This window comes from Carcharhinus amblyrhynchos, chromosome 8 (genome assembly GCF_965287045.1).
Source record: "Carcharhinus amblyrhynchos chromosome 8, sCarAmb.v2.hapA, whole genome shotgun sequence".
NCBI lineage: Eukaryota > Metazoa > Chordata > Chondrichthyes > Carcharhiniformes > Carcharhinidae > Carcharhinus > Carcharhinus amblyrhynchos.
This window is the reverse complement of record NC_137331.1, coordinates 47,836,706-47,852,117: the sequence shown is the minus strand read 5'-3', so window position 1 is coordinate 47,852,117 and position 15,412 is coordinate 47,836,706. Positions and strand designations below refer to the sequence as shown.

General features: G+C 41.6%; 1 protein-coding gene across 1 annotated transcript in view; it reads right to left on the bottom strand.

The window, feature by feature from the left end:
• Positions 1–15,412, bottom strand: part of LOC145346986 (lethal(3)malignant brain tumor-like protein 4) — a 329,699-nt gene that overhangs the window by 137,285 nt on the left and 177,002 nt on the right. The window contains exons 17-18 of the mRNA XM_080194871.1: positions 7,888–8,002; positions 5,433–5,535 (exon numbers count right to left, since the gene is read on the bottom strand). Of these exons, the coding sequence (XP_080050997.1) occupies positions 5,433–5,535; positions 7,888–8,002 (218 nt within the window). The remainder of the gene's footprint in view (positions 1–5,432; positions 5,536–7,887; positions 8,003–15,412) is intronic.

Sequence of the window (15,412 nt, the reverse complement as noted above, 5' to 3'; positions counted from 1 at the left end):
TATTAAATTTAAATTTGATGTTATTGACAACCTAGGACCAATCATATTGTGAGGGATATTGGTATGTCATCATAGGTATAAAAGGAGGGTGGCAAAGCGACAAAAGCAGAGAGCAATTGCCATCTGCCAGAGTAACAGCTCTTAGTTCAACTCTCAGGTCCAGAGAGGGAGAGAGAAACTGCCATCTGCCATAGCTCATAGATTTTAGCTCAAAGCCTCAGCAAGATAGCAAAGAAGAAAGAAGAATCAACAGAGAAGGCCCCAAATATTCTGGATGACACAAAAACGGGATATAATTTACAGAGTGTCTAAAATTCTATTTTTTTGTTAATAAGTGGGAATTGCATTTATCTGAACAGCATTCCATGAGAAATACATTTTATTTGGTTTGCTGATAGTTTAGTTAACTTGTTCACTGTTAGTTAGATAAATAAATTGTTATTTGTTGATTTTAGAGTGTGTGTGTCAGGGGGTTATTTTGACTTAACCACTAAAAGTTGCTGAAGAGCAGATTGTTCTTCTTCTCACACACTTTTACAGATTATAAAGCGAAGTACTCCTCTTTGAGTGGTTAGGTGTTAGTTCTCAAAGGGGGGATCCACCTCTGCATCATCACAATATAAATTAAATTTTGTCAACACTTAACACACGTTATATTTGTCCTATAAGTTGATTTATAAGCCATCTACAGTAGTTTATTTTTGTCACATATTAATACCAGTGTTAAAATATCTTGTGATTAGCAGTCCTGTAATTATAGTGGCAAAATATCAAATGCTCAACCAAAATGGCTGAGTTTGAATGAGATTGTGAATGAAGTTCAATGCTTAGTAAATAATAAGAATGCTTTGTGCTGATCAAATGGGGAAGTACTCCTTTGTAAAAAATGGAGGAGACTTTCACAAGCCTCTTTAATTAATGATGTTGAGCGAAGATGACTGATTGCTGATTAAGGATCACAGACTGTCCTGAAAACGACTGTTATGGTAAAATACACTAAATGATTGTAATAATTGCTCCTGGTGGGATACAGAGTAGGTCCACTGACTAGGGAATGGCCTATTTCCATGATGTTCTACTTTGGGCCTCCAAGATTACCAGAATCTCCAATGGAATGGTGCCCAAGTCCACATGCTAATCATCTTTATAATGCTCAGATTCCAAGACAAATTGATGGTTCTTAGGACATGAAAAAAGAACATTGATCTAGGGTAGAAAACAATCATTTAAAACACTTTCAAAGCATGCAAAACTATGGAGTACTTGAACAGGATCAAGGTAATTCCTGTGGTTAAACTGGAGCTCCTTTCTTGTCCTTTATGCAGTTGACTGAATCTTAACTTTGTCATCTACGTGCCCAATATCTGCAGGTTTTCTCAAAATGCTGGATGGCAAAATCAATCCATCCAAGCTGGGAAGTTTCATTACATTGCAGCAATTCAAATGTTCAATTCCGAAATCAATTTTCATATTTATGTGAATACCAATGAGGTACTGAACTAGTAATGTAATTGCAAATCAAATGTGTACATTTACTGAAAATACAAACTGGCAGCGACAGTGCACTTGGAAAATTATACTTCCCTGGAGCTTTAGTATCCTTCTTTGCAGGACATCAAGAGATTAAGTTGCTCTGCAAAACATGTTCGCATTGGCACAAACATGAGAGAGAAATCCTAATGTTCTTCCAGCATCTTGTCTCACCAAAGATTAAACATAACAAAGGTAATAGCAGCAACTTGTACAAGTACTGATAGAAAATCAATATTCTATGAGGTATAATTTGTCTCACAAATGCAGCATGTCAAAGTAAATTGCTTGGAATTATCCAGACCCTTCATCAGGCAGAAATTTTCATGAATATTTAAAATGCATGTTAATGAATGAGTCAAAGCTGTTGCTTTTAATTTGTTGACTTGTTGACATCTGGATTCAATAATAGAACCAAGAGGAACCACCACTCATTATAATGCAGATCTATGCATAATGAAATAGAATTAAATGATTAATAAGTTGCAGGTAAGAAATTAATGCACGCTTCAAGGCCCTGAGATTAACGTGGAGACATGTTGAGAGTGCAGGGGTTCAACATCATTATGTGAAATTTGAAGTACATTCTGCATGGCTTTTTAACAGTCATTTCACTATCATTTTACTCCTACATCTAAGCGCTGTTTGGCTGCTGCTAAGGTGAAGAGCTGCATGGCGGGATCTTAACATATTTACAGGGTAAATCCAAGTGTAGAATTTACAGGAGCTTGAAGTTTGAAGCAACAAAGAAAGGATTCTCAGTATAGATTTAGAATGATGAAAGATTGCAACACACTTTAATGACACTTTCTTTGATGTACAGCTGGGGCAGTGAGGAGATGGAAAGAGACACACTTCCCCAGCAATGGGAGGAAAGTACCTGCTGTTAACATAGAAGATGGTGTGGCTGGAGATAGCCCAGGAGATCACTGACAGAATCAATGCTTCATTTCTTCGGTAGAAAGAAGCTTTTTAATGACATAACCAGGTTAGGAAGAGTACCATTACACATTTACCCAAATCCTGCACTGCCCATCACCCTCCCCTCTCTGCACTAACAATTGTCAAGCCTACTTGTCACATCATTCTCACATCCACTTACCTTACATCTGAACCCATCCTTTTCTTTGAATATCCTCACATCCTGATCTATCTATCTATCCACCATTGCTACTCACTGATTGTATTGCAATTTCTTGCCTCTACCTGACAGCTTTCCTCACTAAATGCATTGCATTCACCAGGTGGACACAAGCACACACTTGTAGGCCGTGCTTTCGTTCATTGTAGGAGGGGAATGCAAAATACAAGATACAGTGAGCCACCACACATCCCCCAGTTCACAATCCAGAGGAGGTGGTGCTTGAAATCAGTGGCATTTCAATGTCCCTGGTCATTGGAGATGGGGAAATTAGTGACCTTTCAGCCACCTGGTGACACAACTAAATATCAGCAACTCACATCATATCACAGTCAGATTTGATTACAATAGCAAGTAAAATATGATCATCACAGTAATGAAAAGGCTACTGCAATCTTAACTTGCCAATAAGACACATATTTCACTTTCTTCAGGGTCTTCATGTGTGCAGTAACAGTCATGGGACTGTTCCGCAATTGTTAGGAGGCTGCATCATCGCAGGACTTGTGTGCACTACGCACCAACTCGCACTTAGTGGGGCCAGCAAAACAGGTAGTTGGGTTCTCAACCTGTGGCTTGCACATGAAACATGAGAAGGACTGTGTGGGAGTGGCAGGAGTGGAGAGGTTGCTTCGGAGGGCACAGCACTCCCTAAGCTCTGCTCAGTTGGACACAGATGCTGTATCTCGAAGGGCATCATGAAAAAGGATAATCATTGAGCAGCAACAAGGAATATGCAATATAGTGACAGGCCTTTCATGCACACTGACCACAGCAGTACAGAGAATGGAGGAATCTGCCTTTAGCATGAGTGCGTTAATGTCACAGGGCATTGTAATGATGCTGTGCATGTACTGAGTAGTCAATCTTGTGGAACATCAAAGGGAGCAATCATAACTTCAGACCAGTCTTAAGCATGTCCAGCTGCTAATAATGTTCACAATGCCTTCAATAAGGCGACAGGTACCTTTTGTTCGCAACCATCTGGACCAAAGTGTTCTCAAGGAGATGGATGGGCCTTGAGTGGTGTGATAGCAAAAGGCGACATGGAAGCTAGTCCACTCAAAGCACTTAAATTTCTGCCCCAATACATTCCCCCCAACCCCGAATCAGAACCCCACATGCTGCTCTACGTTCCGATGTTTGAGTCTGCTCTGCTCCTGCTATCATTGACATACACAGTTTAAACCAAGAGCGTGAGCACTGAGCCTTCCAGAACACTATTGGAAACCAATTTATCTCTATTTGTCAATCCCCCTCTTCCTCCTCACCCTAACAGTATAAATATCATTTCATATTCTATTGGTTTCAACTCTGGCAAAGGATCATCCAGACTTGAAATGTTTGTTCTGTTCTCTCTCCACAGATGTGGTCAGACCTGCTGAGATTTTCCAGCATTTTCTGTTTTTGTTTGGTAATCACATACTGGTCCTTATAACAGTTGTTCACCAGTACACTTTTGTTTCCATCTCTGTGTCAATTTTGGGTCTAACTGGCCAATTTCCCTTGTACTCCATTAGTTTATTTTTTGTGAACCAGCCTTCCATGTGGGGCCTTGTGAAAAGTTTTGCAAACTTTATGTATATGATGACATCAAATCATCCCTCCATTGACCTTCATTGTTAGGTTCTCAAACAATTCAATCAATTAGTCAGCCATAGTTTTCTTTTAACAGATCCAAGCTGACTCCCTTGATTAATTAATCCATGCTTTCTAAAGAATGGTTACTAAAGTGTCTTTGAATTTCTTCTATTAATTTACCCACCACTAAGGTTAGGTTGACGATTTTGCAGTTATCTGGCCAATATCTTTCTCCCTTATTAAGCAACAATGCAAAATTCCCAATCTTCATTACCATGCGTACAGCTGGGGATGATTGGAAAGCAGTGGCCAGATCCTCTGCTATTTCCTCCTTTATCTCTGTTAATAGTGATACATTTATCCAGTTATGGTGATTGGTACAGATTTTGGCAAACCTCAGAGATCAAGACCATTTCAGCTGTCAGAGCAGGGATCCAAGCAGCTAGTCTCTACCTCTGCTGAAATAACAAGGTTACACCATCTCCACTTGTCCCTGCAACCAGAAATACAACACTGCCATGAGCTTCCGTGTTTGTAGAGAACCCTTTCCAGTTGAGCCAAAGCAGGAAACTACTCCCTTCCTTTCACAGCTCCCAGACTCAAGAACCACACCCCTCCTCCCCCCTAACATATTCCCAACTCCCCAGATCTCAGCATCTGAACTGGCCCCATTCTTTTTGCAACTCAACCCACAGTGTTCAGATTCCTGGAGTATTTGCCCAAAATGGTTAAATGATGCTAGGAAAGGGAGATTGAGGGTGATGTTCAATTACCAAGTGCCCATGTCAGGGGGAAGCAGGCAGCCAGAGAGGCACCTCAGTCTCAAGGACACAATATGCAGATAGGCCTGCAGATGGCTGAGCAGCCCCATCAAACCTTGACAGGAGGTTGCTTAAATCTGCAAATTGGGGTGTTCAACGCTTTGGTTTACACAACAAGCAAAATTAAAAATCTAAATTAAACTGCAAACAGTTGTACCTAGTCCACAGCCATGCCGATGTTAATGCAGTGTAAAAGTGTCCACAGCCAAGCAATGTTAATGCAGTGTAAAATTATCCACAGTCATGCCAAATGTTAATGCAGTGTAAAAGACGGGACATGGATACACTGCACTCCATTGTGAAAGCATCAAGGAGCATTCAAAATACAGTCCCATGTCTGAAAGACATTTATCACTTACCTGTGATGACCTGTGTACCGGGCACCTTTGATGTGTCCAACACCTTTGCATCCAGGTGTTGGACATCCTCCTGGACTTGGAACTGCCAAAAGATCTTGTGAAGCTGAAAAGGAAAAAGAAAGATCAGGAAAAAAAACTATTGCAAAAGCACACAATACTTTCCTGGAAATTCAGGAAATAGAAGAAACCACAAGAATGAGCTTTGGATTGTTATAACTGTCTAGATTAAATGTTAGCCTTGAATTGTTGCCTGTTAACTATTTTTTTAACAAGATATAGATAAAGCTTTAACTTTTTGTGGTCAATTAATCTAGTTTTCAGATAGAGTGGAGATTAGAATTTTGTTCTGTTCACTTTTAAAGTTTGTTAAGTAAAGCATAATGACACATCAACTGCAGAACAATAATCAAGCAAGGCCTACTGACAGCATCACAAAATGCAAAGAGCTAAGCACTTGCCAACACCACAACTTTGGGGTTATGACTGGAAATTCATCCTGCGCATCTATCGTATCTCATGGTGCTTATTTGAAAACTTTTTTGCTTTTTTGTTTCTTTTCTACTTTGGGTGTTATGACAGACAGAGGTGAATAGTTAGTTTAACTGACGCACATTGACATGTTCACACTAAGGATTTCATAACTGTGGCTGACACCTGAAAAATCCAGACTCCCCAGTCCAGCTGTGATAGAGCAGGTGAAGCTAAACAAAAAACATAGAAACTTAGAAACAGGAGAACGCCATTCTGCCCTTTGAGCCTGTTCCGCCATTCATCTTGATCATGGCTGATCATCGAATTCAATGTCCTGATTCCCCCTTCCTCCCATATCCCTTGATCCCTTTAGTTCCTAGAGCTATATCTAATTTCTTCTTGAAATCAGATAAAGTTTTGGCCTCAACTTCATTCAGTGGTAGTGAATTCCACACATTAGCTACCCTCTGGGTGAAGAAATATCTTTTCGCCTCAATTCTAAAAGGAAACTATGACTCCTAGTTCCGGGCTCCCCTACCATTAGGAACATTCTTTCTGAATCTACCCTGTCTAACCCTGTTAGGATTTTATAAGTTTCTACGAGATTCCCTCTCACTCTTCTAAAAACCCCATGGTCAGCTATTTAAATAATGTTGCTGTGAATGGGTTGAGCTGATGTGGGCCAGACATGTCAAATGAGGAAAATTTGGCAGAAAGGAGCAACTTCAGTATTTACAAGACTCAGTGCATTTGATGATCTGAGGAGTCTTGCCATGAAGAGAATAGTGCTGGCTGAGCATTTGACACAAATTGAGATTCTGAATGTACTTTCCTAAAAGATGGGACAAATTGCTGGGGTTGTGGTGCAGTCATTGCCCACCTGCGCACAAAAAGTTTGGAGCAGTTCAACTCATTGTATGCCAGTCTAGAGAAAGTAGCAACTGCAGGAGCATCTACAAATTTCCTCCCTTTCCATGAGATCTAATCACATAAGTAAATTCCATGCAAAGGTACTGAATAATAGACTGCTGGTCTCGAGGGACCATCTGGCAGAGTGGGTGTAAATTGGATTGCTAAGTATACAGAGTAGAATATCAAAGTGACTGAAGGATATTTGGCAGAATCATCCTTAAGGATTTAGTGATGATGATGCTGATTCTGACAGGTCCACGTGTCAGTTAGAAAGCTTTCCCTCATCCCAGCGTGATTGAGAAGCAGAAATGCCTGCAAAAATCTTCATTTTTACAAAATCAGGATGTCAAGGGGGCCACTTCCATCACAGGTCTTGGAACCTTGAGAAGAGAGTCACCTCCATCCCAAGAGGTTCATTATATGTGTTGCAGACATCCCACTGCTTCGGAAAAGCAACCAGCAGTCCGGACATACTCTCTTCCAACTTCTTCTGTCAGAAAAAATATTCAAAAGTCTGAAGTCACTTATCAACTGACTCAAGAATATCTGATGCCATCAGACTTTTAAATGGACCTATCTCATATTAAGTTGATCTTTCTCAACACTCTAGCTATGACTGTAGCACTACATTCTGTACCCTCATCTTTCTTTCTCTATGAACAATATGCTTTGTCTATAAAGCACACAAGAAACAATACTTTTCACAGTATACTAATACATGTGACAATAATACATCAAGTCAAATCTCTATCTCATAGCCCAGATTCTCAGGGAGCGAACAGATAAATATTACAATAAGGTGCTAACAAGGAGAATTTTAGAGTCTTTCCCACATGGTGCTATTTGCTGGCTGGGATGCCAAGTTGGACAGAAATGGTTAGTTAATGCCTATGAGTGAATCATGTAATTTCACAATGGCAACACTATGTCACTTGATGTAGTATTGTAGCTCAATGTAAATGTCAAGATTTATTTTACTAAATCATTTATATCTTTTGTATAATGCAAAACATATCTGTCCCTCTAAATAGGAAGTGAAGTGTAATCTGCAAGTTTTTAGAAATGTCCTTACTAAGCGGTGGTTGTAGTGGGTGACCCGTCTTAGCACACCACTCAGCAGGGTGAATGTCAGGGTGATCCGCATCAAACCAAAGATCGTAATTATGACTCCACCCATCAAAATGGATCTGAAAGAGAAAAGGGAAAACGTATTCTAAATTTACTGTGACTATACCTTTGAAAACCCAACCAAAATGCTAATTATGTTAGAGGCAATCTCACTATCACTAACACATTTAATGACCAAAAATCTAAAAGAACAGTTCTATATATTGGGACTAAAGTTCATTACCAGCACACCACCAACTGTAGATGCCGACTGATATACTGAGGTATTGAATTACTCCGGGGTGGGTGATCAAAACGGCAACAAGGGTGGATCACCAGCACTCACTTGCCGATGCGGGCTAACCAGCACCCCACCTCCATTTTGTTCATCTAAATGCCTCAGCAAGAAAGTTAGCCTGCAAAAGAAAATCTTCCTCATAGGTTCATGTCACTCTCTTGGCCATGGAACACACATCCACTCATTTGGAGACTGGTAGGCAGCACTTCACTGGTGCCGATCTGCCTCCATCAATACACTGGCTCTTGCCTGGTTCACTAAAATGGGATAATACTAAATATCTGCACCCATCTTAGCTCCCCAATGGCATCCACTTTGTAAGTGACAACGATCCATAGCAACCGAGTCTCTCCAATATCCCTGAGGTTTCCATATCAATGTGAAATTTACAGAGCTTTTGACTCATGGCCTCAATAGTTTTTCCCATTGATTTTACTTTTGTCCCTTGGATTGGTAACATCAGGAAAATAGAGGGATTAGTAATTCAGTGAAAAAGCAGAATTAACAAACGCTAATCCCACTATTAATAATGCCTTGTACTGCTTTCCATGTCGGCAAATTATCCAACGTATCTCAGCAGCCACTCTGAAGATCTGTGAATGACCCAGTTACGTTAGGGCGATACGGCGGCACAGCGGTTAGCACTGCTACCTCAGTGCCAGGGACCCGGCTTGGATCACCGCCTGTGTGGAGTCTGCACATTCTCCCCATGCCTGTATGGGTTTCGTCCTGGTGCTCCGGTTTCCTCCCACAGTCCAAACATGCAGGTTAGGTAAATTGGCCACGTTAAATTGTCACTTAGTGTCAGGGGGGCTAGGTAGGGTAAATCATGGGGTTATGGGGATAGGGATAGGGCTGGTGCAGACTTGATGGGGCGAATAGCCTCCTTCTGCACTGTAAAAGATTTGATAATTCTATATTTTGTTGTTACACCACTTTAGGAGGGTGTTGACAGAACCTTACTGTTTTGTTGATTATTCATTTCAAACAAGGAAAACTCAGGATCATTAGCTACTTACGGGTTAATTGTCAGTCTCTCTCTTCTGGCTGTTGCCAAATTTGTACATATTTTTGGCGCTTTTCATTGTTGTTTCATGTTTTAATGTACTAGGCCATAACTGTTCAGAGTGTTAGGTGATTATTAACTCTTCTTCCTGAACAAAGCGAGAGCCAATTTTTGAGACCTCTATGCTTCATTCAAATGACTGTTACTGAAACCCACCAACTGCTACAGCTATAATTCCAGTCTCAGGGCTGGGCAAGGACCACATTGCCAGTAGCAGTGAAGCTGACTGGGGCTATGAATGTTTGTGCACCTAACGTTTTCAAGCTGCTGCTGAGTATTGGGAACATCCCACAAATGTTCATCTCAATGAACTGCGTGCATTAGGAAGGTTCTCTCTGCAAAGAGAGAACTTCATTTCATGTCTTCTCACTAGAGAGAAGCAGGCTGAGCAACTCAAGGGCTTGCAAGAATTGCAGGATTCTCCGTGGAGCAGAGTGCCACACATGAGCATGCACATTGCTTTCCATACACTTCATATTAATTTTACTGTATACTCAAAGTGAAATACTCTTCATTCCCTCAATGTATAGCTGACTGGCCACAGACAGCACATCATGAAGATTAATACCCAGTATCCTGACAGCATTTAAGTAGTCATTCTTCAGCAACTCTCTGGGCAGCTTTATTCAGCCATTGCACCAAAACACAGGGTGGCTGCTGACAACATGGCTCATAACTTTGATTCATGACCCATGCAAATGTGCACAGCATATAAACAATGAGAGAAATCACAAGAAACCTGAAGAAGCAGGCCACTGTTGCCCTGAAATAATGATTATACTTTGTGAATGGTTGTGCAGGAGTCCTGCAGTACCTTGTCTGAGCGAGGTACAGAAGTTGTGATGGTCCAATGCAGATTGCACAACCTTGCAACCTTGAGGGAACAGCCTTTGTCACACCTATCAGGTGGGAAGCTGGGGAGGAGGAGAAAGGGATGGAGCAACCTATACACCCCCATTCTGCTCAGGTTATGTGTGAAGAACGAAGTATAATACCACCAACCTCAACCCCAATTGCTCATTCACCAACAGTTCCACATTCCTTATCTTTCCTGTCATTCACCGTCACATCATCTTGTTGGCTACAATGCAAAAATAAAAGCCAACACAAAATATACATTCCTATTCAAATTTATAAATTAGGTTAATATTGCTTGTAGACATAAACTAATAATTGTTGTGCATTCCCTTCCTGCCTGTCTTCAATACTTTGCCTGTCCTAGTACTTCTACTTCCAGGAATCCTGCAGCAGGTAACTCATCACCTGACTCCCCAGAATCTACAAGGCACAAGTCAGGGGTGTAATGGAATACTCTCCACTTGCCTAGGTGAGTGCAGCTCTTAACAAAGCTCTTGACACCATCCAGAACAAAGCAACCAGCTTGTTATCCCTTCCACAAACATTCGTCCCTCCACCACCAGCGAACAGTAGCAGCCACGTATACCATTTACACCTATGCACAGCAGGAACTCAGCTAGGTCCCTGCCTCCTCCCACAGCATGTTTTGTGGTGGTGGTGGCAGCAGGTCATTGGTCACCAATGGGATCTCCTAGTTCCACTGAAGTCTAGGCGTTTTGCATGACTTGCCCTTTGGCAGGACTGGAAGATCTGAACAGCAGGAAGGGTTGGAAAATCCCACACATTGAGTGCAGCACAAAACATCTTGCTGCACATTCTTTTTCCTCTCATGCTCAGCCATTGCTCTTTATTACATAGCTCTATTCCAATTATCTGCACCTCCAGCAGGGACAGAACAACTTTAAGATCTGAAAACTAGTTTTAAACCATGTTAATAAGTAACGAGGTGAGTTCCCTGCTGATGCAGCCAATGAACAGGACTGTTTTTGCATGTAGCAAGCATATTACTCAAATCTATTAAATTCTTGGCACAAGTCGGTGTACAACCTGCAGTACACTGGACGTGCATGGGGTAACCATTCATCATGATTTCCTTGACCCTTTTCCGGGACTGCAGATTTAGCTCCATATTGTTAATATGGTGATGGGGAAGTGGGGGTGCTAATTTTGATGGCTCAGGATTCAATATTTTGATATATCCACCGGAATTCTACCGCCCCGCCCACATGGAATCTGTGCGGCCAAGGGGCGGACAATGGAAATGTCTGTTGACCTTTCGGCAGGAATTTCCGGTCTTGCTCAAGTGAGGCCGTAAAATCCCACCTATACTATCTCAAACCAACTAGCTACATTTGCAAATGGCACAATTCGCACTAATCTAGAATTCAAAGGAATGCAAACTCAAAGCTATAATGAACTGAATACAATGTGTCAACAATAGCAAACTGAATTTGTTGCAAGGTGTAAAATACTGTACGCAGAACAGTAAATTGGGTAGTCTGCATTCTTGATGACTGATGTTGAAATAGCTGAGAATGAAATTGAAATGTATCTTGGTGTCTTAGTATGCTCAACATCTAATGGAATAGGCTTTCACTTTCGGTGGGCCAAAACTGGAAAAGAAAAACAGATGGGGCAAGCAATATGTACAGTGCCAAAGACAGGAATGAATCCTATAAGCTTTCTAACCAATACAATGAAGAACTAAACAAAACCAATAAACATCAAATCACATAGATAAAACTGTGGAATACAAGTCAAATCATATAATAATGCATTCAGCTCAGACTGTGTCCAGTCAAGAGACAACTACAGGCCTGTCTTGGCCACAATTCTTTACAAGAGCTCTGATGATCAAAGATTTCTGAGCCTCAGTTACTGGTACTGAGGCTGTTACAGCCTCCTGGGCCTTCTGAGAAGATCCATCAAAATTGATGTCTGGCCAAAATTTGGCCCTTCTATGGGATCTGTCTCTCCCACCTACCTTACCAACCTCCCTCAAAATTAACCTGCATTCAACGTCACCATCAATCCCCTGGAAATCTTCTGACTTCCTTTTCATGGTTTCCTGGCTTTCAGTCCTGCCTCCACGGTGGTTCTTGCCTCTTCTCACCAAGCAGAGTTGTGGAGGGCTTTCAAAGCCCTCCTACCCCAGTAAGCATCCTGCAAGATCGCACCTTGTGCCTTTCGAAAGGGACGGGCCTGCTATCTGCTCAGAACCCTACCATGCCCCGCAAAACGGCAGCCAGCAGAAATGGAGGCAAAACTACTGCCTGTGCCATTCAGCATCCTTTTTTTTGCCTTCCTGCTTTCACTTGGTCCTGTTTTGGGGACTGCCTTGTGTGTCTCAGTGATGATGTTTCAATCTTTTGATTACCCTGGAAGTGATATCTCAGAACCATGAGTTTACTTTCATGGGCGGCATGGAGGCACAGTGGTTAACACTGCTCCCTCACAGCGCCAGGGCCCCTGGTTTGATTCGAGTCTTGGGTGACTGTCTGTGTGGCGTTGGCACATTCTCCCAGTGTCTGCATGGGTTTCCACTGGGTGCTCCGGTTTCCTCCCACACTCCAAAGATGCGCAGGTTAAGTGCATTGGCCATGATGAATTGCCCCTTAGTGTCCAGGGGTGCGTAGATTAGGGTGTTTAGCGGGGCAAATACGTGGGGTTATGAGGATAGGGCCTGGGTATGTGCGCTATTGGAAAGTTAATGCAGACTCAATGAGCTGAATGGCCTCCTTTTGCACTGTAAGGATCCTATAATTCTAAGTGCCCAGAAAAAATACTGTGAACGGCTGTAAACAGAATGAACAGTCAGCAGCATTCCTTCAGCACTGCGCAAAAAATCCAGGTCATTATATTAGGATGCAATCAATTATAAAGTTTTATTTTTAAACAGATGAGATTACTATTTCAGATTAACTAATGACTGCACGAGGAGCAACATGATCAAACTTGTTAAAACAACTGAGAAAAACTTACTGCTCAAACAGAGGGAGTGATTAAGTGTCAGCAGATGCTCACAGCAATTCTCAGTTCGACACTGCTGCAAGATGACGCTTTGCAAATATAATTAACTGTAAAGATTTTTCATTTGTATTCCTTGGCTTATTTTAGTAAATTTTGTCCAAATACCTAACATTTTAACATTTCAAGATCCAACGTGACTGTTATGTTTAAATTCATTAAAACAAATCTACGGACTTCTTGGCAAGTGAGAGCCAGGAACATCTGGAAATAAACTGAGGCTGCGATTTGACTATTGCTCAGACAGAGAAATTTCAGAAAAAGTCTTCTGATTTCCAAATAGTGGGGGGAAAACTGGTTCATATCATGTCTGTTTTCTGACGTTGTTTGGAGGAGGTCTTTCAGGCAGCAATATGCCATGGCCAATCCCGCCTGCTCACCCTGGAAATATGTCAACCATAAAAATGGCTGCTGGCAAGGCACACACCTGAACCAGGCATTAGGTATCTTGAGCATGCAAAGCAGTGGCCTGGATATGTGATACCTTGGGAGAAATTGGGCAAAGCATGCATTTAAAGAGACCATCAAAGGCTGCCAGCAAAACAGTATTCCTTTAAAACTTATCTTCATGCGCAGCCAGGAGAACAGGCGTTCCACCTGCAGCTGTGGGCCGCTGCCAACACAAGCTTGCAAGACTACCATTCACCTACTGTGTCTTTCCGGAACATCTTGGAGCCTCTCAGGGACCAAACAACTGATTTTCAAAAGCTTCAAATGTTGTGCTGTACCACCACTTAGCACCTACCCTCCACCACCATTGTCGTCTACAGCTCACTAACCTTATTAAAATGAGCTCCCAAGAAGTGACCATCAAACCAGGGTGACCAAACATCTTAGGTTTTCTGGGCTGTCCCATATTTGGTTTTCTATTCTGCGACTTAGGCCAGCTCTTTTAGGGATGCATTTTTTCCTGAATTTCTTTGTCTGAGTCTTTTGTGTTGTGCATGTGGCACTGTGCTGCTGCATATGTACACTCTCTAGCCCACAACACCATGAGGGCGCACTAGCTGGCATTCTCCTCAGAATTACTCAGCTTTTGCAGGAGGGAAGTGTGGGTTCCTTATTCTGCATCCCTTTGATGCAGTGTTCCTTTTTCTCGACCGAAATTGGTCGCCCTGTCTCAAACATTATCAGGCACGTGCAATCCAGGATTGCCAAATTAGTGTAAAACATAATTTCTCAACAAAAGATCACTGGGAGTGACACTTTCAAAAAGCTCTTGAATACTGGGAGATTTGTTTGTTCATTCGGCAACATCCAAAGGTTTTCAAGTTAGTGCTGCATCCTGAGTTTTCACTCATTCAACAAACTCCCTATTCGTATGTGTCATGAGACAAAAGGTAGGGTAATAAAATCTGAGCTGTATATACACTATGACCAATAGATATATTAATAAAGTGGTTCTGTTACTACAAGTATTCCAGAAACCATAGCAACTGGAAAACCTAAATTCAGTTAAATATTAGCTGAGTTTCTGGATTAATTGTTTAGTGATAATGCCACTACGCCATCACCTCCCCGTTGGTATAAACAATGCTTGTGTCATAGAATCATAGTGCAGAAGGAGGCCATTCAGCCCATGAGCACGTTATCTGTACGTGATGGAGACAATTCGGTTCCATTTGAAAAGTAAATCAACTGTGTCTTGATTTTATGTTTACTTTTGGTCCATATTCTAATTGGACCCACAACTGCAAATAATAGCTGAACCCATCATGTATTAATGGTATCGGTTGCAACAAATGACATTAAGTGCAGACAACTTTTTTCATTCCTCATTACATTCTTTGTTAATGCTATTATTAAATATATCAATTGATTAGCAAAATTTTACTAACTGAGGCTATGCCAAATTGACCTGAATATATTTTTGCCTTAACCTAGATAAATAAAAGGTTGACAATTAAAATGCTACATGGGCTGCAAAAGCAGATCTACAGAAGCTGCATTTTCTATTCCATCTAATTAGGTCAACTGTACCGCTCTCATTTAAACAAACAAGAAGATCAGGCACATTGGCAAGATAGAAAACAATTACGTACCAAGAACCTTCTGTCTGGTGAAGTACCGGGAGCTCGGCGTCCAGTAAGGCGCCCACAGCTCTGCTTCAAGGATGCTTGTAAGAATGACATTTTGGCCCTAGACATTGACTATTTCACTGGGAGTCATAAGCTTGTTAAAGAGGGAAATGGCAACACTTCCTCTGGCCTAGCATGCATTACAACGGCCAGTGACTGCATC